Genomic DNA, 24,510 nt, shown 5'->3' with positions numbered 1-24,510 from the left:
CTTTAAAACAAATATCTAATTAAAACAGAACCCTGAAGCAAATCCAGGGCAAATACACGTTTCTGTATTTACCTTCGCACTGATTCCTGGGGAGGATTTTCCAGCGCGTTTTAATGACATTTTCCAGAATCTGAAGTGCGTAGTACTGTGAAAACATCAAGAGTCGAGATTAGAGACCCACAGGGATCCAAAACAAATAAACTTAAATAAATGGAAACCATTAGCATAAACAACTAGCTAGAGGTCGCACCATTAGATCACCAATAAACATCAGAAATAGTTTGTGTACTAATATTTTGAAGTGTCAATGAGAGGCTCAAAGACACGCTGCAATTGATCAACGTAGCCTTCAAAGCCTAAGCGTAGCAGTGTCCTGGATTTTCTAGAACAGTAAATACTTTAGAATAGAAGATCGGCGTTTTAGAGTTGAGACGCGGATCACGGAAGCAGAGGTTGGTTTAAAACCTTGTGCGCAGGAATGTTCTCGAGTCTTTTAGACATCCCACCATCATGTTTATAAACATGAAATTTAAATATTTTTGGACACAGAATTTAGAAACTTTTTAGAAAGGGGGACAAAAAAAAAGCGTCTCGTTTCTAACCCTAACCCCGTAAACACATCAGCATCTGTCCACACATACTTTGGTCTTCATGTTCTGAGAGAACTCCAAGATGGTGTCCACTCTGGTCCATGCGTCCGGGTGATCCTTCAAGTTAGTCAGGACTTCCTGTGCCAGCCGTTGCTAGGATACGGCGAGAAAGAGAGAGGACAAAACTAATGATCCTGATTCACACAAAGAAGCTGCTATTTACCAGATGATGTGACCGAGTGTCGCCTTGTGGCAGTCGGAGTCTAAATAAAGCTGGTCAGCAATCGTGTTTCTCACCAAACACGTATTTATATATATATTTATAAAATATATAATAAAATAAAACGTTTGGGTCAACATGTAAATAAATGTACAAAAAGGAGTAAATTCTTATTTGGATTTTAAAACTTAAAATGATCAATAACTAAACTTATACATTCCTTTATAAAACTTTATAACCGCTTTATCTCTGTAAGGCTTATGAAGACAATGTGCGCTATACGAATAAAAATTAATTTCTTTATTTTTTAACCATCACATGTGTATCTGTAGTCCTGTCTGGAAATCCCAGTGCTCCTCTTACCTGAGAGCCAACGTCGTAGTACATGGAGTTGACCACGTTGTCGAGCAGGTTGATGTCCAGCTTCTGAGAGAAGTCCAGCAGCTGCCGTGCTGTATGGTCCGCCAACATTGTCATATCTGCTGGCATAGAGCTGTGGAGCGGGCGTGACAAAAGAAGTAATCTCACAAGGTGGCTTCAATTTTATTCGCATCATAAAAACGTGTGCAGTGTGGTCAGAAACAAAGCATGTAGGACATGGCTTGAGCTCCAAATTCAGCTTTAGGAGCTATGGAGGAACTACTTGTGCATAAACTACCTGATTAAACTAAATATAAATTCACCTTTAAGGTCCCCAAAACAAATCTGATGATGGTAAAGGGTCACATCAGATTACATGCTAGATATAAACCAGAACTCGTGAAACTGTTTTCTTTAGAAGTGATAACTTTAAGGTCTCACTTCCACACAAGACAAAAAGTATTAAAAAAAAAAAGTAAAATAAAAATATATGAACATACATGAAGGTGTTTTTACTGCTCATTCACATCACTGCTAAAGACATAAGACTTAGTGTTAAAATGAATGATCATACAGTAAAGCACTGTTCAGATTACATTAAAATGGTCATTTTTGATCTCCTACGCCACAATGTATTCTTCTCCATTCTCATTAAAAAATAAAAAAAGTCAATCTGTTTATTAACCCCAAATTCAGCAATCATCTTATGAAATTATTTCTGACTGGACACCATTTTCTATGGAGTTGGACAGTATAGAGTCAAGCAGGAGATGAATCAGTGACCCTGAAACATAACCCTGAAAAATGCTTTCTTCTCAAATGCTTTTTTTGTATTTTCAAATGGTTACTGGATCTTTGGTTCAGCATTCTGCAGCTGCCTGGATGAGAATTTTTTTTTTAATCACTGTGGGTGATTAACATCCTATCTGAACAGTGCTGTTTTGGACATTTTCTGTGCAGGTGTTGCATAAGAGCTTGGAGCGCTACCTGCTGTATTACATTAAACCTTTCCCCAATAGCAAAACAAAAACAAACATAAAACAAGATTCTTTAGAATCTTCCTGTGGTCATTTTACGACTGTATATAATATATAATATTTCTTTCTTTCTGATCAATTAATCCAGTCCATATAGGGCTACACAGAACCTGGAAAATATTTATTGAGACCCTGAACATCTATAGATCTGGTCTGCAGTGATGAGGGTCTGATGAGACTTGCTAAACTGGTGGCTATAAACTCCCATGGATTGTTAGCTCCATCAGCCCAATTAGACTCACATCTTCAGCAGGATACTAAAGACATCAGGTCTAAAATATAATAAACTGTCTTTCAGCTTCTTCCATTAGGGGTCGCCACAGTGGATCCTCTGCACGTTTGATTTGGCACATGTTTTTAAGTTGGATGCCCTTCCTAACGCAACCCTCCCCATTCCGGGCTTGGGACCGGCACTGAAAGTGGCTGGGGTTGGTTCCCTGACCAGGGATCGAACCCGGGCCACATCGGTGAGAGCGCCGCATCCTAACCACTAAACCACCAGGGAACCAGGTCTAAACTATAATAAATAAATAAAAGATTACATGTCTTTTTGATAAACTATTCCAGTCCAAACAGCCCTAAAGAGTAAATCATGCCAGATTAAGAAACTGAACATCTTCAGTTCTGGTTTGAGGTGATGAGTGTCTGATGAGGCATGGTGACTATATGCACTAAAGGCATGTTAGCTCTATTGACCTGGATCTCCAGCAGAAGACTAGAGACTACAGACACAAAAAACAATTAGAGGCATCTTAAACTAATCAGGTTCAAATAAAGCTGCACTGTACCAGGAACTAAGTCATGTAATCAGATAAAATAGAATTGTAAAAAAGATTTGATGTGTTTTAGATCAACTAAACCAGTCCAGGGCTACACAGTATCAAGAACAAAAATCACACAATCAGACCTAAAGAAAAAAAAAAAAAGACATTTTTCTGATAAACTAATCCGATCCAAATAGAGCTACACCGTATCAGGACTATAATCACCCAATCAGATGTAAAGAAAACGTCTTTCTGAGAAACTAATCCAGTCCAAATAGGGCTCGACAGTATCAAGAACTAAATCACACCTGAACATCTTAAGTTCTGGCTACAGATGATGAAACAAAATCATGTAATCAGTCAAAATAATCTATTTAGACATGTTTCTGATCAACTAATCCAGTCCAAAAAGGGCTAAACAGTGTGATCAGACCAGACTGACATGCTGAACATCTCCACAGGGTGGTTTGAGGTGATGAGGTTCTGGTGAGGCATGCTAAAAGTCCTGACTGGTCGTAGGAACGGTATTGTGAATACTAGTTTAGTTTTTGTCCCAAAATGTTGCTTTAACAATTCACTGCTTTCTGGAACATTCCTACAGACGTCCAATGGGCACCGATTCACACATGGCCACAACTCAATCAACTTCTCTTTTCTCTGCATTATGAACTGGAAGTCACTTTATACACCAAACGTCATAAGTATGCACTTTTGCTTGGATAAAAACTCACATTAAAAACACTTTAGTATCAATAAAGTACATTTTACCCGCCCCCCAAAAAAAAACCCTATGAAAGACCTGACCGACTTACCTGCGTTTTATGAAACACTCCTGTCTGCGTTGAAATGGTGCTCAAAGCGTGTGTGGCTGCTCAACCCTGCGAACGCTATCGCTTTTCAATAGAAATCAATTTCCTACAAAAATAATTTATCCTGCAAGTTTATCTCATGATGACGCGTTAGCAGGATGCTAGCTGAAGAACCTAACCAATGAACTTGATCCACACGGACAACGTGATCGTAACGAGCTAGTGAAATAGCACGAGAGTTGATTTCTCTTCTTCTTTTCACTGAACGAATGTATCCTATAATTCAATATTGAAAGAAAATAATAAGAATAAATAGTTTGCTAACACTGAATGATGTTCCTCTGGAGATTAATCCGACTGACCCCCTGGTACAACTCCGCGTTAAGTGCTAGCTAGCTAGCGAATGTCACTGATTGTAATGCCTGAAGTTCCCTCGTCTCATTTACAAATGATAGCAGGACGTTAGTTTATTGTTGGATCTAATGTCAGGAAAAATATAGATAGATAAATAAAAAACAATAAAAAAGAAAACCACGTAAAGCCTGGGGAGAGAGTCTGTGGGAAAACCAAGCTCTTCTCAAACAGACCCCGGACCGGTTGAAACCGGTTCAGACTGGGATATTCCATCTCGGTTTAGTTTTCAGCCCGTGGCGCCGCGTAAAAAATTCGGACCGCGCGGCCCCACCCACCGCCGCGACCGATTGGCCGGACGCGTCTCGCGCCGGCAGCCCATTGGTTGGCGCGGCGCCGCTCCGGGCGCGCGCCTTGCGCGAGCGCGCGCGCGCACGGGCTGCCTCCAAGACCCCGCGCATGGCGCGTGCGGCGTGGGTCGGACTGAGGCAGTGATGGAAAATTACTGAGAGCTGTACCGCGGCGCGCGCGTGTGTATATGTGTGTATATGTGTGTGTGTGTATGTGTGTGTGTGTGTGTGTGTGTGTGTCATTACTGTACACTTTATCAGAAAATAAACAAAAAAAATAAAAAATACATATATATGTACGTACGTACGTATATATATATATATATATATATATATATATATATATATATATATATATATATATATATATATATATATATATATATATATACACACACACACAATATTATTTAAACATATTATATATTATATTTTATATATATATATATATATATATATATATATATATATATATATATATATATATATATATATATATTCTCTACACTTTTACATCACTACTGGTACCATCTATCTATCTATCTATCTATCTATCTATCTATCTATCTATCTATCTATCTATCTATCTATCTATCTATCTATCTATCTATCTATCTATCTATCTATCTATCTATCTATCCCTAGTAACAAAAAAAAAAAAGATCAAACAATGTAGTTTTCGATATTATACACCCCTGTGCCCATATGCCTCAAAGTGATTTTCTTGGCTGATAGAAGAAGAACCTGTCAGTGTGACGTTGTAACGTTGTAGCCCATCGAACACAGGTTTGGTATTTGCTCAGCTTTTCAGCTCAGCATGGTTGTGACTATATAGTTACTATATCCTCCATGGCAGCATGTCATTTTTCTCCCACCAGTCTCTTGTTTAATGTTTTTTGTTTTATGCACCATTCTGTATAAACAGTAGACTGTAGAGTGTGTTCTCAGTAGATCAACAGTTTTTTTTAAATATTTAAACCAGCCCATTTGGCACCAACAACCTGGTTTTTGATGTTTGATGCGAACATTAACTGGATAAATTGACCTGTATCTGTGTATGTTCATGCATTGTTTTGCAACCAGCACATACTCGCTGATTGGATGACTGCATAAATGAGCAGGTGTACAGGTATTTCTATTCATGTGAACAATGTATACAATTTTGGATTTTTTTTTAGTACCTTAGGAAAATCATTTCCCTTAGAAATTAAAATATTTCAAAAATTCTTTATTTAAATGTAGTCAGTATAAAGAAAGCCAGCACAAGAACTAACAGCTATGAAAGACAGCAGATTTATTATATCAAGATCTAAATATCTACACCGAAACCATACAATTACAGTTTTTCTCAGTTGCTTTGGAGCATTTCTCAGATCAGAAATAAAGTTCTCAAAACTACTTTTGGTAAGTCTCCACATCATGTAGTCACTTGTGCAAATCATAAAAGCAATTTCACGTTGCTTTGAATGTCGTGGCTAATTGAGACAATAACAAACTAATTCAGTATCAAAGTAAAGACTCCAATCAAAAAGAATAGTCTCAATGCAGAATCCAGGGTTGTGATGTCAAAGAATCAGGATTTATTCTGTCAGAAACAAAGTCAGACTGTTTCATGGAAGTGTCCAAAGTCACAGCCAAAACACAGCCTTTTTATACTCTTTCTTACAGCTTCATTTGTCAACTGTTACCTCATCTGCCACCATTATCTTCAAAATTTTGGGTGCTTTTAATAACATAATGGTGGCAAGTCCCTTTATCTTCTTTCGGCTGCTTCTGTTAGAGGTCACCACAGCAGCTCATCCGTCACCATACTACTCTGTCCTCCACATCTGCCTCTTTCAAACCAACTACCTGCATGTCATCCCTCACCACATCTATAAACATCCTCCATGGTCTTCCTCTTTTTCTCCTCCCTGGCGGCTACATCCTCAGCATTCTCCTACTGATATACGCCATGTCCCTCCTCTGCACATGTCCAAACCATCTCAACCAGGGTTCTTTCACTTTGTCTCCAACATTCGCTTTCTCTCTAATAAACTCGTTTCTAATCCTGTCCATCCTCGTCACTCCCAACAAAAACAAGAAAAAGTCCTTCTATCTTTGTTTTTTTTTAATCATCAAAAGTAACAGGTTAGAAAAAGATTCAGCATGGTCCAGGTCAGCCAAACATACCTGTTCATGACCTTGAAATATGATGTCATTGCACCTGCACTGATGGAGACTAATGCTCAAAACCTTCACACATTACATCACTTTCTTTGGTTATACTGATTGCTTAATATAAAAAAACAAATATATAATACAAATTGAAATAAATGGCAATAAAATATTAATAAAATATGAAAAAGTACCATATGAATAAATTGTGAATGCTTTGGTTCATTCGTTTACTTGATTGTGTCTGCTGTTTTCTACATTATCATTAGTCATGTTGTTCAAAATATAATATACTGCTTCTCACCTATATAACTTAACTATTATCAGCATCAGTTCATTGTGTTAGTCATTGAATGCAAAATGGTTAAACCAGTTGTCATCATCTGTCAAACATGTTTCAACTAAACAATTTTAGGAACAAATACAAAAGGACTTGTTATTCTGATGATAATAAGATGTTCAGAGACACATATAGTTACTTTTGAGAGATTTTGAGAAAAGTACAGACTTTTGCAAGTAACTCAATGTGTTGTTTGTACAAATTGTTTTGAGAAATGGTTTGCAAATATTAAGAATGATTTGAGAAAATGCACCAAAGCAACTGAGAAAAACTGTAAAGTATGGACCAATTTATTCTCAGTCCTTATAATAAATACTGTACACAAAAAAAAAAAAAAATCCCAGCCATTTCCACAACAAGAGTCACAAATAAAATAGCATTTTCAGTGCGAATCATTGTTCTTTTTGTCTCCACTTTCACATTTATCCGTTTCTTCACCACCCTCAGACTCCTGACTTCCAGATACACTTTTCCCATCTTCTTTTCTTTGTCCATCATCGCTCGTGACGCTTGTGTTGCTATGTCTACCATGGCTGCAGTCATCCCCATCCTGATAATCATCGAAATCCAGATCGTGCTCATAGGAACGAATGGCATCTCGGTCCTTATTGGGGTACCATTCTTCATCTAGATTTTCTCCATCATCTTCCTGCTTTCTCTCATTCTTCCTGACCATCAGTACATCCTCGACGTCATGTTTATAATCTTCGTAATCGACAGGATAGTCAGCGGCTGAATAATTCTCAGAATCGGCATTCTCCACATCACCAGCTGTTTTGTCCTTCCTGGAAACAAAAACAAACCAACAAACTCAAAAAACCTAACAAACAAACAAAAAAAGAACAACCTTTGAATATTAACTCCCAAAAAGTTCTCAACACATCTTATATATTTATCCCATTTAAAAATATTCTCTCTCAGGTCTTGAGTAAAAAAAAAAGTTTTACCTCACATACACCTATCGTACTAGCTACATAGCCTAGCGAAAAGGTAGCCATGACCAAATTAGCTTTGATTGTTGTGATAGATTTAGACAAATTTGGATGCAGTGAAAAACAATTCCTGAAAAAAAAAATAATCCAGACTCTGATCCTGGAATCCAACTCCTATCAAACTGTGACAAACTCAAGCTAGTACCTGAGCAGTTGTCTAGCATTCTTGCTAATTCATTTGGTTAATGGTGTTAATAGTATGAGGAAGATATGAGGGGTGTTTCCCAATTGCATAAACAAGAAACAGGGTTCTAAGTGATTTTTTGGGTTTTTCCATAGAGTAAATGTATAAAATAACATACCACTTAGCTCTGTTAACAAGAAAGTACTTTACTTATCTATGTTTACACACTATCACCTTCAAAACAGTCCGATGCCACAGCGCTCCCAGTGTTCTGGAATGTGTTCTAGAAGTTTTTCTAGAACACTTTCTACTAGAGAGCTCGGTAACAAAATGTGCATATGGTCAGAATAGCACACCTAGTAACGCACCTGGCCAGAATAGTACCAGTTGCGCAGCTTCCGATATAAACTGGACAATGTCTTTTGGCACACTGACTTATACAAGCCTGGTGCTCCCTGTGACTGAGTGCAGCTCTGTGCTGCCATCTGCTGGCATGTTACAAAACTAGTCACGAAAATGTTTTTATACCACCTTGTAAAGTATACAATTCATCAGATTTTCATTATAGTAGCAACCTTTGTGGTTTATAGTAAAGATTTTTTGTTATTTGTATAATATATAATTGTGTGTGGAGTGAATACCACAGAGTGTACATGCCCACCTGTGTGTGCGAGGTGACTGAATGTCTGAACCGCCAGAGAAAGTGCAGCCGTGGTTACTTGCGAGAGCGTTCCTTTTAATGAAGGCCTGGTCGAGACCAAACGCACGCAGAGCTTCACTATAGCGCTTCTCCGCTGCCCTCTTAGCGTTCATCTGTATGTAAAAAATAGAATATGGTGACATGCCAATCAGATAATCAATTTTAAACACCAGCAAAGGTTTCCTGAGCCTTTAAAATAGTCTCTTAGTTTGGTTCACTAGGCTACACAATCATGGGGAAGACTGCTGATCTGACAGTTGTCCAGAAGACATTGACTCCCTTCACAAGGAGGGTAAGCCACAAACATTCATTGCCAAAGAAGCTGCTGTTCACAGAGTGCTGTATTCAAGCATGTTAACAGAAGGTTAAGTGGAAGAAAAAGATGCACGACCAACCAAGAGTCCATAAAAATCTATTCATGAATTTGGGTGAACTTCACATGGAATGGACTGAGGCTGGGGTCAAGCTATCAAGAGCCACCACACACAGTTGTCTCAAGGAATTCGGCTACAGTTGTCCTATTCCTCTTGTTAAGCCACTCCTGAACCACAGACAATGTCAGAGGCGTCTTACCTCGGCTAAAGAGAAGAAGAACCGAACTGGTGCCCAGTGGTCCAAAGTCCTCTTTTTTTAGAGGAGAGCAAGTTTAGTATTTCATTTGGAAACCACGGTCCTAGAGTCTGGCAAAAGGGTGGAGAAGCTCATAACCCAAGTGGCTTGAAGTCCAGTGTAAGGTTTGCACATTCAGTGGTGGTTTGGGGTGCAATGTCATCTTCTAGTGTTGGTCCACTGTGTTTTTTAAAAACTAGCTACTGCACCTATTTACCTAGGAATTTTAGAGCACTTCATGCTTTCCTCTGCTGACCAGCTTTTTAAAGATGCCGATTTCATTTTCCAGCAGGATTTGGCACCTGCCCACACTGCCAAAAGCACCAAAGGTTGATTAAATGACCATGGTGTTGGTGTGGTGACTGGCCAGCAAACTCACCAGACCTGAAACGCATAGCGAATCTATGTGGTATTGTCAAGAGGAAAATGAGAAACAAAAAGACCAAAAAAATGCAGATGAGCTGAAGGCCACTGTAAAAGAAACCTGGGCTTCCATACCACCTCAGCAGTGCCACAGACTGATCACCTCCATGCCATGCCGAAATGAGGCAGTAACTAAAGCAAAAGGAGCCTCTACCAAGTATTGAGTACATATACAGTAAATTAACATACTTTCCACGAAGGCCAACAATTCACAAAAAATGTGTTTTTGATTGGGCTTATGAAGTATTCTCATTTGATGAGATAGTGAATTGGTGTGGTTTTGTTAAATGTGAGCCAAAATCATCAAAATTAAAACAACTAAAGAATCAAACGACTTCAGTCTGTGAGCATTTAATTTATTGAATATACGAGTTTCACAATTTAAGTTGAATTACTGAAATAAAAGGAATTTTCCACGATATTCTAATTTATTGAGATGTACCTGTAGATAGATAAATGTAGAGTGTCGTGGAATCTTTTTATTAAGAGTCTCAGGGTTTTATTAAACATCAGTCCTCAGAGCAGCTGCTCACCATGGCTATGATTCATCTATTTATACACAGATCTCATTAGGCAAACAAAAAACCCTTAATTTCCCCACCGCCACCATTATCTAAGGTCATCATCCTGCACTTTGGTTTCATGCGTTTTAATGGTGACGCAGCCTCAACAACATTCCATTACTATACATTATAACAGGCAGGTGTAACTCCAAAACAAATATATTACATCTCTAATTATTAACTATACATGACTACTTATGGATTATTAATGAATAGATAGATAGATAGATAGATAGATAGATAGATAGATAGATAGATAGATAGATAGATAGATAGATAGATAGATAGATAGATAGATAGAGATAGATAGATAGATAGATAGATAGATTGAGACAGACAGAGAGCTAGATGAAGAGAGACAGACAGACAGACAGACAGACAGCACACCTGTGTAACTTGTTCTAGTAGAAGAGGTCTGCTTTTTACTCTCCCTTGTATTTCTCTCAGTTCCTCTTGATACTCCCTGCGCCTCTGCAGGTCCTGTTTTCTGTGCCAGGGTGCACACACACACACACACACACACACACACACACACAGACACACAGACACACAGACACGTGTAGAATTTGGGAAGAAATGTAACAAAGCCTTCCCGTGGGCTCACCACCTGCAGGAGGGACCGTAAGGGACGGTGCTGTGAGGATTGGGCAGCGGTCGAAGGCGGGGGCCTGCTTAGACTGAATTACGGATAAGCGGGAGAAAATGAATGAATGTAACAAAGCCTTTGTACTGCATCCTTTTTTTCTGGCACAGTACAAATAAAAGTTACTGTACATCTCCAGTATGAGAACTTGTCGAACACCCATTTCCATTTAAAAAAAAAACAAAACAAAAACAAAAAAAAAACACACCAGTCACAATCACAGAGCTAATTCATTACCCAACGCAAGTTCAGCGAAATTTAAAACCACTGAATACCTGAACTCCTTGAGTTTGGATTCACAGATCTGTGCCAGGGCCACGTGTGGGTCGTAAGCCTGAGCACGCTTGGCTATCAGCTTCTGCAGCTTCTTCTCCTTCTGCCTCTGTTGCTCCTTCCATTTCTCCTCGTCCTGCTCAGCCTTCTTTCTCTGTTCGAGAACCTTCCTGCTCAGAAAGGAGAAGATCTGCTTTTAAGACTGGTGCTAGAGGGATGGCTCAGGAGGACAAATGAGCCAAGAACTGGGGTTTGTGTGAGAGTCTTGGTTTGTTTGGGATCTTATTCTTGATCAGCTAACACTGGATTGAGGATCTACAGGAAGCACACACCATCATGGAAAGTTAAGGAGTAGTCAAGCGAACAATGGGTTGGAAGGCCCATAGTTGGTAGGTGGGCTACCAAATACAGGGCTGGATGCAGTTACCTAACAGCTTCTTGACGTTTCTTTGCCGCGTCAGTAATTTTAGGAGGTAGGTATTCACAGCTCCCAGAGGCCGACGAACACACGGAGGATGAAGCAGGTGAAAGTGATACAAACAGGCACATAGATGTGCTTTGGCTCCTCCTTTCTGCCTCAGCCTTGGCTGCAAGTCGCTCTTTACAAGGGCTGTTGTTAGCTGTGCGTAGCTTGAAGGGTTTGCAAGTTGTCAGAGGTCGGAATTCCCTCTTGCTTTCAAGTTGCTTCTGGAAGCTCCTATAGTGGGCGTCAAAGTCTGGGACCTGGGAGCAGAATCTGTTCTTGTGGTTGGTGATGGTCGACGATTTTTGGTCGACAGATAGCTCTTCTTTCCGCGCATGGCGTTCATTCAAACGTTTGGCCAGCATGCTGGGCGGCTCGGTGGCACTCAGGAGCATGTCTGTTGCCCGCATTTCTTTCTTGATCTCCCGGTAGAGCTTTTCTTCTTTTTCCCGCTCCTGCGACGCTGCCTCTTTTACAGCACGGGGAACAGGTTTGGCTCGAAATTGGCGCCTCTTGTGCTTCTCTTGCTCTTTAGTGGAGAGGAGCATATTGAGCTCCTTCTGCTGTTTCTTGATTTGCTCCCTCTCCAGAAAACTAAAGGGCTTCTGGGCAGCAAGAAGGCGCTGCTGTTCTGCAGTCCGAAACTCCCGGCGACGTTCTTCATCTCGTTCCCGCAGTTCCTCGTATAGCAGCAGTCGGACATGAGAGGGCATCGGGGCAGCTCGGAACTTGCGCTGACACTCAGTCAGCTCCTCCAGTTCTCGTCGCAGCTTCTCATTCTCATGCTCGATTTCGGCACGAGACCTGACCGCCTTGCATTTGGATTCTCGGAGGGTCATTCGGAAGGGCTTGGGGACGGTCACCTGCGGACGCCAACCTTTCCCTTTTTTTGACCTTTGGATTTTTGATTCCACCATGGCTTGATGGTCCCCTGGATGGTTTTCTGGTGACACGGAGGATGCTTGTTGCCTACTTGATGACTTTTTGTATATACAGAAGCCTCGCCACATGTTTCTAATGCGTTCTTTTGGAGAACCGAGGGAACCTTTTGAAACGTTTGGGTTGATATGGTCACCTTGGGCATTGCAAACATCATCCACATAGGTGGTGCTTTGGAGCTCGTGGGCTGAAAGAGCCTTCTTCAGGTTTTCTTCAGTCGTACTGTTTGGCTGATTATGCTGCAGCCTGCACATGGAAAAACACAAGTTAACTTTGCTGCTAATGAAAACCAAAAAAAACTGCCCAGGATGAAGGTTAGACAACTCCCCACCCCCCCCCTTCCCCCGATACCCTTGCAATTAATGAAGGTATGAAAATCATCCATTGTTTACTAGGTATTCAACCCCATCAACTAGTGCGGAAAAGAAAAGAAAACTGGAACTCACAGCCAGACTCGGTCATGGCCGTTCATCGGTTTGGCACGCTTCAGATTAAGGCTCTTAATGTGTATGAGCTTGAGATCAGCCATGGTGCAAAGGTGAGCTCTCCTCAGCTGGTCCAGCTTGCGGTAGTACTCCTTATTCGAAAGGTTAAGCTCTTGCAGGTCAATGTGGCCACCCAATTTACAGCCATCTGCAACAGACAGAGGGCAGCAGACTTCATCCTGAAGTCCTTCATCGGTATCTGGGTCGAATTCAGAATCAGACTCCATCTGAAAGAATGGGTCAGATGTTTAAGTGACTTTGTGATGCATTATAATATTTAATTAATCATATTAACATTAATTAAAGTGACTGAATAACGTTTGACAATTTTTCATTACATCTACACACAGTATCGCAAATAACCTATACCACCAAAGGTTTGTGGACACCTGCCCATAAGACATTTATTTTCTCCTTTTTAACGTCAATCATTTCACATTTACTGTTCATTTGCTTATTTAATAACCTCCACTTTTCTGGGAAGATGTTACACTCATTTTCGTGGAAATTTCATTCAGCCACAAAGGTGTTAGTAAAGTCAGGTAGGTGAGGAGGCCTGGGGTGCGGTCAGCTTTAACATACATCCCATTTGGGTTGGCGCTCTATAGCAGGAGATCCAAATCTTCCAACCCATGTAAAGCTTAATGGAGCTGGCATTGTGCACAGGAGCATTGTCATGATGGAACAGGTTTGCATCTTCTTATTTAAGTGAAGGGAAAATTTCCTGCTACAACATCTAAAGACGTCCTGTACAATTGTGTGCCTTAAGATTTGTGGTAACAGTTTGAGGAAGAACCACATATGGCTGGAAAATTCAGGTGTCTGATACCGTCAGGACCAGCAAGGTCTTCTCTGGTGGTTTAATTTCCATCAGAATCACTGACTTACGTTTTAATATAATTTTGTTCATGAATATGTGTTAAATTATTCCCAATAGTCTCTTCATTTCAGAGTTTCTCTCTAGTGTGCTGCTTTTTTATTTTAGAGTTTCTATACAGTTAGACTTCAGCAGTCACGTCACGTGTTGCCAGGGTCAAAGGAATCTGCTGCGAGCCTTCAGAATCAGTAACGAGGGCGTTTGCAGGGTAAAGTACACGTTGCTTTTAAAAACTTAAGCATTTTTACATTGTATGATTGTGGGGCCAGGGAGTGCAGAAGTCAGAGCTTGCGAACCGCATCTATAGCAAACTGCTCAAGCTTGAATATATTCTAGTGGATTTAATCGTTTTTCTTTATTCCACAGAGACTGACAGAGGATAAGAAACTGATTTGGTCACAGAGACATTTTTACAAGACGGGCTTGAAAAGAAATCCCCAGCAAAACTGTAATGCACAAAAAAATAAATAAATGCATGGAAAACCCATGGCCATTTTATGAGGGTAATATTGATATTTCTGCTAGAGATGATGTATGTGGATCTGGCTGTGGCTGCAGTGGAAGGAGAATGTGTTGAATTGGGTAAATTTATTTTGCATAATGTTTTACTGTATGAGATTCCTGTTATGCAGAGCTCTGTTATATAGCGTTACTCTATAACACAGATGCTTTCTATTGCCATGGTGTCATTATATAAATGTATAATAGGGGTGTAATACAGTGAGATACTGGTCTGGTACACGTGTACCGAATGCAATCATTTTAAAATCCTTAACAGTTAAAATTCCCTCATGAATGTATTAAGTGGACCGCAAGTTTGTTTAGTCTCCAGAAAGCACAGAAAGAAATACATAAATTTGAGCGCAGTGTCACTGTTGCTACTCGATCTGTAAAGGAAACACGATTTGTACTTCGCATGTGTTAAATTGCCCCCACTTCCCTGTCATCACCAACGGTTTTATGAGTCTAGTGATATGGATCCTTTCGCATTTTATGTCCAGCATCAAGAAAACTGGCAGGTCGATATATCGTAGGAGTGAATAAATGAAAGATGGAAAGAATGAAGACATTTTTTTAAAGTATGCTGGAAATAAGTAGGACATGTAAACACACACACACACACACACACTTAGATACACCTCTGTATTACTCATATAGGGGGTGTAACAAATTATTGACTTTTTTATTTCCATTCATTTTATCACTTTAATTTGTGCCAATTTAATCGCTTACTCAATTTAATCCATAAGCAAGTGTATTGCATTAATTTGATTTATTCAATTTTATATTTATATATTTAATTTTTATAAATAAAATATTTTGATATTCAACCAAGCAGGCATTTAATTTTTAATTGTTTAAAAACGTAAACTGTTGATGTTCACATATAAATAAGAATAAACTTTGGTGATCAAAAAAAAAAGAAGAAAAAAACCCAAAAACAAACAAACACACAAACAGTTTTACGTTCTGCGTTTCTTCACCGTACAGAAATTAAACCGTGACTTAAAAACTGAGGTATGTACCGACCCCAAATTTTGTGTACAGTGAATTCAGAGAATTTCAGTCCCACCCAAGTTTTTTTTCCTAAAAGTTCAAGTTTATCTATTGTTCATAACTGACCAGCACAAATCCATCAATTCATTAACAACTGAGAATAACCACAATTGCGAAGTTGAACAGTTCTCTTTAAATAGATCCCATCACATCAATGACCCAATCAGCAGTCTCTGGTCAGAGAGGATGGAGAGTGTGTGTGTGTGTGTGTGTGTGTGTGTGTGTGTGTGTGTGTGTGTGTGTGTGTGTGTGTGTGTGTGTGTGTGTGTGTGTGTGTGTGTGTACATTACCTGAGGGATCCCTGTAGTGGAGGTCATGCAGCTGTCGACTCTGTATTGTTACAGTCTCTACTAAACGCTCACACTTCCGACTCCCACGCACCGCGTCCACGTTGCCTAGTAACGAACGCGCGCGTTGATCACACGATTTACCCGGAAAAACCACATTCTGATTTCTGATTGGTTGACAGATTATTTCCCTTCTGTACACCTGCGCCTCGTCCATTCATACAGCACGCATAAAGCTGGAGAAATACCAGGTGCGGACTACATCAAATGCGTTATAGGGGTGTAGCGGTACACAAAATTCACAGTTCGATATGGACCTCGGGGATTTTATTTTATTATTTTTTTATTATTATTTTTTAATTACTGTTCTGGTTCTATGCCTGTTTTTTTTTTTTTTTTTTTTTTATAGGTGCAACTTAAACAATTTTAAATTAAATACCTGTTTGGTTAAAATAAACAAATTGAAAATTAATGCAATGCACTTTAATGTATTGATTCCATTGAGAATTGAACAGTCGGTCAAATTGGCGGAAATGTAATATTATATAAAGAATATCATGTCAGAAGCCCAAACCGGAAGTGCCTCACCTGATCGACTCACCTGTTCGTTGTTCGGAGCCGCACGCGCCCTCTCGTACAAAGCCAGCGGTACTTTGGTGTGCGGATCCACCGGTGTTTTCAGGCAGGACATCACGAACACGTTGGCTCGATGAGGGCTGTCCATTTATTATTTATTTATAAAAAAAAACACTCGAAACCCCACCAAGACTCCAGCGCCGGTTTTCTCCCAAGCAGCCCAAACTTCCGCTCGGGTCTCCGGTGAGCGGTGTCGGATCAAACAAAACCCTCGCAATCCCAATCCCGCTCCCTTATTGCAGTGCACTTTACCCCGCGAGGGACACCGCACTCAGTGCCCTATCTAGTGCACTCCTGTAGGGCAACCCCACTGCGTTTGGGATCGAGCCGACACTAATTGGCTCAAACCAGTTAATAAGATTATCTTTCTCCCATAAAGGCGAATTATCTGCTCTTTTTTCAACATTATAAATTGTAGGAACAAATTTATTCTTCGCTTGTTTGTCTAAATTTGCTCAAGATTTGGAAATAAGCACTTTAAAATGGTAAACGCACTACATTGTATTCGATAAACCATGATGTTAACCACGTGTTGAATTAATAAAAAGGTCCAATACTACTAAATACTTTTATTTTTAGTTCCTTACGAACATCAATACTGCAGAAAAAAAACCCCAACCCATTTAATGCGATTATCTCAGACCAAAATTTACCTCCAGGACTCCCTTTGTTCTTCTCTTCGCTGAGAGATTAACTGTGTGTTTGGGATCATTGTCCTGCTGCCAAATAAATTTGAGGCCAATCAGATTCCTCCCTGATGGTATCTCATGACAGGTAAATAATCTGCCTGTATTTCTCAGCATTGATGACACCATTAATTCAACTCCATTTCAGCCCCAAACTTGCAGGAAACCTCCACTATGCTTCACTGTTGCCTGCTGATGCTAATTATTGTGTCGCTGTCCAGCACTTCAGCAAACATTTACATCCAAATAGATCCGATTTTGACTCATCAGTCCAGAACATCTGCCGCTATTTTTCTGCTACACAGTTCCTCTGTTTCAGTACATAGACTTTCCATGTTAGACGTTTGTTTTTTTTTTGCCTGCAATTCTTTCATTAAGACCACATCTGGACAGAAGTGATCTTAATGGAAGAATTGCAGGCAAAAAGCCAAACATCCAACCAGTGGGACTCCCAATTCTTTGCTGATAGGACTGCTGGACATCATCTGCGTCAACGCTTCTCAACATCGCCCAATTTTCTGTGCTTCCTCAATATAGCTTGAGCACCTTATCTAGAAACCAAAGCCTATTTTGAGATCTTTGCCTTGGAGAGACCTTACTGATGCAGTAGAACCCCCTTGATTCTTGTTTCTGTTTCTTCCACAACTTCTTCACCAGCAGATTTTGGCGATTCCTCACCCGGTTTGACGCTGCTACACAGCTTTTACATTTTCACTTAATGTCCGTACTTTAACATACATGTGAAATTAAATTATCATGAGCACCTGTTTAGATAAATTGGTTCCTCATTCACCTGAAACTGATCCTACGAAAACCCTGACTGTGCTGTGCGAGTCAATAATGTGTGCAGAAGGAAGAATTGAAAGCAGGACAAATTTGGATTTCTCTTCTGTGCATTTACTTTCCATTTTGATAATGAACACGCAATGAAAGCGTGCTCGCTACAATGTTTCCCTACAACTGCTTAAAATTCTCACATAGTATTGTGTGTGTATCAAATGTACACCAGTGGTTCATAAAGTGTGGTTTACCGCCCTCTAGCGGAAGATACATTTTTTTAGAAGATTAAACAAATACACTCCCCTACTAAAGTGCAGTGATTAGTTAATTAAAGTCATTAATTTTCACTGGACGTGCACAAGCAAATCAGAAAATCATTCAGAGTTCATCTCTCGATTCTCTTCCACTGAAACATCTTCCCATCATTACTAAAGTTATGGAAACTCATTTGTGATCAGAAACTCTGATCTCTGTTAAAACCCTGTATCGTATCTGCGAATTGAAACGAAGTGAAGCAGAAAGGACACAAAAAAAAAGTTTATTAAATTACGCAACGTAACATCTACAGACGGCTTGTGAGCGGTTGGTTATGGAGTGGTGGTTTTTGTGAGGTCCCCGCAACCTTCAGCGGCGCTGCTTCAGTCCATCAGTGCTCTGCTATTACACGTGCGAGCACACACACTTTACCGCGCGTTCACCTGCCAAAGACGGAGAGCGTAAGGTATGTGTTTGTTCATGCAATCACTAGATTAGATTATAAATATAGGGGCTACTTACGACATCGTCGATCTTGAGGATGCTGCGCACGGTTTCCGTGGCGAGGGTGAGGGCGCTGACGGAGACCAGAAGAGGTTGGACCACCAGTTCTTCCAAAATGTTGGAGATGCCACCCTGATTGGGTAAAAAGAATAATTAATTAAAATTTACACTACAGCTTGTTTGATATTAGAGGCTTCAGAATATAATGTTGCAAGACAATTGTACACATTGCCATGGTTACACCGCTACTGTGCGGTTCACGACGGCGTTCCCACCTTGCGCACGTTGATGCCGGCTGTGGTCTCTCCCTGAGCGTGTCTGTTGCGCAGCTCGGTCACCGTGGAGATGGGGTTGAGACCGGCGTTCTCCGCCAGCGTGGAGGGGATGACCTCCAGGGCGTCCGCGTAGGCGCGAACGCAGTAAGCCTCCATGCCACCCAGGGTGCGGGCGTACTCAGCCAAACGCAGAGCCAGCTCGATCTCCGGAGCACCGCCACCCGCGATCAGGGCCCTGCAGGGGCGAGACGTCACATGAGTTACAATTCAGACGTTCACACGTTCCAGAGCTAGTCTTTTAGCGGGCAAGATACTATAGCTGTGGGACACCACCTGACTTTTCCCACCCAGATGTGGTTCTTCCACAACCAGTTACCTCAAACCAGCCACACGATTCTACAAATGTTTGGACATGGTAGCATGACATTTCTGAAGATATATTTTCGGTTAAAAGATGTGGAAGATCTCCCTTATTTGGAGCTCCAAACCTTTTTTCTCAGATAAGTGCACCTCAAGGCCTCCTCACCCTACCTACATCAGTACAGGACCTACATCAGCACACAATCTTATGGCCGGGTTCACCTTTTTTTGACGAGGCAGCGGATGACGCAGAGAGCATCATGGATTGAGCGTTCAGCCTCCTCGATCACCAGCTTGTTGGATCCGCGCACCACAATGCTCACCGTCTTACCTGGATTAGCACAACCGGTGATCTACACACACACACACACACACACACACAAACACAGTGAAGAAATCAACATCAAACTCTATACAATAAATCAAGCTCAAGTGCAGAACACGAGCTGTCCTCAGATCATGGTCTCTCACCTTGACCAGTTTGCCCGAGCCGTCCAGGCTGACCTCCTCAGCGAGCTCGGCCGAGCCCAGCATCTCCGCCGTGAACTGGTCGATGTGAGCGATGGGCTTGGTGCCGATCGTCTGGAAAACATTCGTTGCGAATTTGAATTTATGAAATCAAAAGTGTTTCATAAAGTCAAGAACCAGGTCGAATCTGCTTCTCGAGAATCTCAGAAATGAAGAGCACTGGATTCTTACCTTGCAGATGAACTCGATTTCATCCCTCTCAATGTCCTTCACCACCATGATCTTCATCTTGTTCAGGAAATGAAGAGCAAGGTCGCTCAGCGCATCTCTGAAACACAAAAAGGTGTTACAGTGCATGCTTACACACACACACACACACACACACACACACACACACACACACACACACACACACACACACGCACGGTGTGTCTAAAGTAGGGCGTTTTAACGATTCCTCAAAAAAATTGAGAAATTAATTTGCCTCGATGCTTCATTTCAGCCATTTAACTAAACAGGATTGTGTTTCCCCACGGACCGTTATTATTGACGCACCGCCAGCTAAACTGTTGCGCTCTGGACAGGTAACACAGGAGACGCTGCAGGATGAAAAATAGGAGGAACGAGAGGATAACAGCGAGGGGCGAGGAGAAGATTCAGGCCAAAGAAAACCTGCAAGTTTCCAAAGTTTGGTATCATTTCAAACTAAAAAAAAAAGAAAACAGTGCGCTTAACGTTTTCACAGTCATTTCAAATAGATTTTTATTTATAAACAGCATGTTAAATAGTCCCTGGGCAGTGGCGTGTAGAGCAGCGTAGTGAAGAAAGTTTTTAAAGCTGGAGATAAACACACTGATTTAGTCCATGGAAAATTTAAAGCAGCTTTTCAAGTGACAAAAATACCAGATCGCGACAGTGTGTGGGATTTAATACATAAATACATGAGAGAATAATTGCATAAAAAACAAAATTAAAGTCTATACTGGAGGTCGACCCATTCGTCGTTTTTGCCGATTAACCTGCACTGGAATCTGATTGCTGGATCAATACAAATCCATACCCATAGTTTTTCAGGGTTGCGTTATACAGTACATAAGCGACCTCTAGAGGCGAATCACTGATGCCACATGCTGTTATTTCAAGTGTTTGTTTATTCATTTTCAATGTGACTATTTATTTGGACTGTTACTTTTTGTTTCACTTTGAATGCATGTCTCAATATTTATTAATACATTCATATTTATTTTAATTTGAGATTCATTTGTTTTTTATTCAATAAAAGTTCAGTACTATTTTAAAAACTATCGAGCTCTTGTCCAAAGCAGACTGCCCCAAAAATCTGGGCCCAAACTAAAGTGTGCACATTCTCCTGTTGCGTACCTGAGGATGGATTTCTGGATGAGCAGGACGTTGCAGCCGGCTTTCTTAATCTGCTTAATCAGGTTGAGGATGTAGGCTCTCTCTTCGCGGAGTACACGGTCCATCTGTGCGTAATCCGACACCACGATTTGGTTATCCATCTGCTCCGGACCAGAGAAGGAGAAAGAGAAAGCACTGGATTAGAAGAGAAATTCATGTGAAAATTGATTTAACTTGGGGGGGGGGACGGACACTTTGGGTTGTTAAGGTTAGAGATAGAAGTGAATTTGGGCCGTCTATACGTTGAGATTGAGAGAGAGAGAAAGAGAAGGAGGGAGAGTTTAACTATTTAAAAATTTTTTAGTAGGATATACACCGAATCTCGTTTGGTCTGTACGTACATCGGTTTTGGGAGGAGACAGGCAGAACTGGATCAGGCCGATCTTGGCTTTCTCGACGCGGGACAGCCCACTGTTCACTACCTTCTGGGTCAGAACCAGACCGTCCACCATCTCACAGTCATCGATGGTCCCGCTGAAAAAACATGAAGGCCAGGTGTTAGACAGGTAAACCGCAGAACGAAAGCACAGCATCCGCACCGCTCGTGACTCACCCGAGCTTCTTGACAATGTTGATGTTGTGGAGGTCGACGCTGGTGGACGTGGCCGGATCGATGACCCTCATGACTGCATCCACGGCCATTGGGGCGAGCAAGCTGGAGTACTGGGATACCACTTTGGAGCAGAGCGAGGTGGTGGCGCTGTTTAGCAGGGTCTCGCGGTCGCTCAGCTCCACAGGCTGGCTGATGGAGTTCAGGATCTCCACGCCCTTTTCCACCGCCTTCTGGAACGACTCGGAGATGATGGTCGGGTGGATTCCTGAGGAACCACCACGGCAAGGTTTATTAATGACCTCAATTATAATCACGCAGGACTCCACATTCAGTCCATATACAGGCGTTTCCTACCCTCTGATTTCTAATATCAGTAATCGCACAGTAATCTGTTCAAACCTTCCCTTAAAATAAGACTTTTTAACTTCTTTTTAATACAATAACTAATTGTGCCAGATGTTATAACTTAAATTTCACTCAAATTCATTTCTCCCTTCATTATTAATAATTTGATCTTTAATGATTTTCCACTCTGGAAATTAATAAGTTATAGAATAGAAATATAGTTATATGTTTATTTTTTTTAGTGCACAGTTAAATGTGGTACGTGGCTCCTATAAGAATTATGTGTCGTGAATAAACGTGTGTGTTAAAGGGTTTGACTTCATATTTATTATTTGAATATTTTTTAAATAAACATTGTCAAACAAACCTGAAAATTTGTGCTGTTAAAAATAATTGTATTTCTGTTAAAGCGTTAATTTTGACAGCCCCAATATGTATATTATACACACACACACACACACACACACACACAAACATGTGCTACAGAAGGTTAAAATGTGTGTGTACCTTTCTGCAGTAGCTTGGCACAGCTGTCCAGAAGAGATCCGGCGATCACCACCACGGTTGTAGTGCCATCTCCAGCCTCAATATCCTGAGCCTTGGCCAGCTCGACCAGCTAACACACACACACACACACACCACAGTAAATCATCATGATGGCAAACGTTTCCCTTCATCACTGTCTCCTACAGAAAGACATCACGTCTCACCATTTTAGCAGCAGGGTGCAGAACCTGCATCTGATTCAGGATGGTGGCTCCGTCGTTAGTGATGGTGACGTCTCCTTTCCCGTCCTGGATCTACCACACAAACCAGCATCATCATCATATCCCCCGAGTATACTCATTTTCAACAAATATGCAAAACGGAGGAATAAAAAAAAAAAAAAAAAAAAAAAAGTACCATTTTGTCCATGCCTTTAGGGCCGAGGCTCGTCCGGACTGCATCTGCAACGGCTGCGAAACGAGACACGCAGTCAGTTAGATCGTACGCTTTTTATCCGTTTCTAGTAACAAACCCGAGCGGCGGTCGATTGGAGACTCTCCTTCCCAGAAAAAAATTATTAAACATCTGAATAAGGTATGTGTGAGACTTCAGGGCACCTCAGGTATTCATTGTGCTGGGAAATAAAAATGCGGCTTTCACATCACTGATCAGAAAGGCACAACAGCACCTGCATGTTCTGAGGAGACTTGAGAAGTTCTGCCTGTGCTACAGAATACTGGAGAACTTGTACAGCTGTACCATTGAGAGCATCTTCACAAACCGCATCTCAGTGTGGTACAGCAGCTGCACTGCTTCGGACCATAAAGCCCTTCAGAAGGTGGTGAAAACCATCCAAGGAAATCATCTGCACTCAACCACAGACTCTTCCCTAGGGCAGATGCTGCAGGTTCCTCAGAGCAGCTTTTTTTCCCCCTGCACTGAACAGCTGATCATATCACATGTCACTATGCAACTCTGCACCATCCATAACTTATCATTACTCTACTGTATATTCCACATGTAACATGTTATTACTATGTTAAGACCTTTATACGACCACAAAGGTCGAGAAATTGCATTTTACTGCATTGATAGCAGATATCGAGGTGCAATATCGCGCATATCGAGTATCGCGATGCGGCAGTGCAGATCACATCGTCCAGCCCTGATTTGGGGAAAGATGGCGGGTTGAGATTTGGGCGTCGCTGCGGTTCCTGCTCCTGCAGCATCACCATACATGGAGCTTCTCATGAGCTAAACCAGCACAATGCACCTTTTGCCTTCAAGATCTCAAGACCTCTGGATTTCCAGAAGGTTCTCTTACAGCATCCGAACGGTTCCGTTATACAGCTCAAAGATCCGCAACACTATAAATGAAGGATTCATCATAATTATTTTTTATAAATAATCTCACCTTTCCCCGCGCTGATGTTGCTATACCGAATCTGGGCCGGTTTGTCCCGGTCCACATAAGTGCCTCCGTTGTTCTTGCCTCCGTTGTTTCTGCCCCCGACCGGACCCTTCGGCACGGCAATCGCTGCTTCGGGCATCTTTAATCTATTGTTTATTTTAGATCTAAATTCAAGCAATTTCTTAATTCCCGATGATGAAGGAGAACCTCGGGACCTCCTGCTGACACTCTCAGCGCTCCAAAAGCTCGGATGGACTCGGATTCGGTTCGACTCTCGTTTAATTACTACAAGAACCTTCCAGAAAGAGGCACCGGCTGCGACCACAGACACGAAAGGACCCCTTTACGGCGGGCGCATTAATATGACGTCATTAAGGCGGCGGAACACGTGCCTGGCTTAATTGTTTATTTAAAAGAAA

The 24,510-nt window shown here is 41.2% G+C and overlaps 3 protein-coding genes across 6 annotated transcripts in view; all 3 read right to left on the bottom strand.

The window, feature by feature from the left end:
• Nucleotides 1–4,455, bottom strand: part of xpo1a (exportin 1 a) — a 16,959-nt gene extending 12,504 nt beyond the window's left edge. The window contains exons 1-4 of one of the 2 annotated variants that reach the window (XM_083521680.1): nucleotides 3,784–4,455; nucleotides 1,174–1,303; nucleotides 642–743; nucleotides 73–145 (exon numbers count right to left, since the gene is read on the bottom strand). In XM_083521680.1, the coding sequence (XP_083377806.1) occupies nucleotides 73–145; nucleotides 642–743; nucleotides 1,174–1,299 (301 nt within the window). In that variant the 5' untranslated portion in view covers nucleotides 1,300–1,303; nucleotides 3,784–4,455. The remainder of the gene's footprint in view (nucleotides 1–72; nucleotides 146–641; nucleotides 744–1,173; nucleotides 1,304–3,783) is intronic. The other variant, XM_083521679.1, reaches the window with a different exon arrangement.
• Nucleotides 4,456–5,753: 1,298 nt separating this feature from the next.
• fam161a (FAM161 centrosomal protein A) lies at nucleotides 5,754–17,605 on the bottom strand. Of its 3 annotated transcripts, none has more exons than XM_083522756.1 (7): nucleotides 16,515–17,313; nucleotides 13,154–13,419; nucleotides 11,733–12,953; nucleotides 11,308–11,475; nucleotides 10,777–10,876; nucleotides 8,756–8,907; nucleotides 5,754–7,763 (listed from the first exon to the last, which is right to left on the bottom strand). In XM_083522756.1, exons 1-7 carry the CDS (start codon nucleotides 16,635–16,637, stop codon nucleotides 7,361–7,363), a joined length of 2,433 nt encoding a protein of 810 aa, XP_083378882.1. In that variant the 5' UTR covers nucleotides 16,638–17,313; the 3' UTR covers nucleotides 5,754–7,360. The 3 variants fall into 3 exon arrangements, with proteins under 3 accessions (XP_083378882.1, XP_083378883.1, XP_083378884.1); XM_083522757.1 differs by having other exon boundaries at nucleotides 7,253–7,763; nucleotides 13,154–13,413; nucleotides 16,515–17,605; XM_083522758.1 differs by lacking the exon at nucleotides 16,515–17,313 and adding an exon at nucleotides 15,917–16,300 and having other exon boundaries at nucleotides 7,253–7,763.
• Nucleotides 17,606–18,538: 933 nt separating this feature from the next.
• Nucleotides 18,539–24,236, bottom strand: cct4 (chaperonin containing TCP1, subunit 4 (delta)). The gene is made up of 13 exons (XM_083522796.1): nucleotides 24,095–24,236; nucleotides 23,098–23,150; nucleotides 22,905–22,994; nucleotides 22,702–22,810; nucleotides 21,850–22,114; nucleotides 21,638–21,770; nucleotides 21,258–21,397; nucleotides 20,109–20,205; nucleotides 19,881–19,991; nucleotides 19,632–19,762; nucleotides 19,050–19,284; nucleotides 18,793–18,906; nucleotides 18,539–18,713 (listed from the first exon to the last, which is right to left on the bottom strand). Exons 1-13 carry the CDS (start codon nucleotides 24,228–24,230, stop codon nucleotides 18,699–18,701), a joined length of 1,629 nt encoding a protein of 542 aa, XP_083378922.1. The 5' UTR covers nucleotides 24,231–24,236; the 3' UTR covers nucleotides 18,539–18,698.
• Nucleotides 24,237–24,510: the final 274 nt, after the last annotated feature.

The sequence above is a fragment of the Silurus aristotelis genome, assembly GCF_946808225.1.
Source record: "Silurus aristotelis genome assembly, chromosome: 20".
Taxonomy (NCBI): Eukaryota; Metazoa; Chordata; class Actinopteri; order Siluriformes; family Siluridae; genus Silurus; species Silurus aristotelis.
Note: the sequence above shows the minus strand (reverse complement) of the source record. Positions and strands in the feature narration are given on the sequence as shown.

Bases quoted from the DNA above. Each gene is read 5' to 3' on its own strand.
- fam161a (XM_083522756.1), bottom strand. From the start codon at position 16,637: ATGGACAGCCCTCATCGAGCCAACGTGTTCGTGATGTCCTGCCTGAAA. The intron at 13,420-16,514 runs GTGAGTCGATCA...CCATTCTTTCAG, and splicing joins CGGCTCCGAACAACGAACAG to ATGGAGTCTGATTCTGAATT. The intron at 12,954-13,153 runs GTGAGTTCCAGT...TTCCATGTGCAG, and splicing joins GGCCATGACCGAGTCTGGCT to GCTGCAGCATAATCAGCCAA.
- cct4 (XM_083522796.1), bottom strand. From the start codon at position 24,230: ATGCCCGAAGCAGCGATTGCCGTGCCGAAGGGTCCGGTCGGGGGCAGA. The intron at 21,771-21,849 runs GTGAGTCACGAG...ATGTTTTTTCAG, and splicing joins AACATTGTCAAGAAGCTCGG to CGGGACCATCGATGACTGTG. The intron at 21,398-21,637 runs GTACGTACAGAC...GGTCCGGAGCAG, and splicing joins TGTCTCCTCCCAAAACCGAT to ATGGATAACCAAATCGTGGT.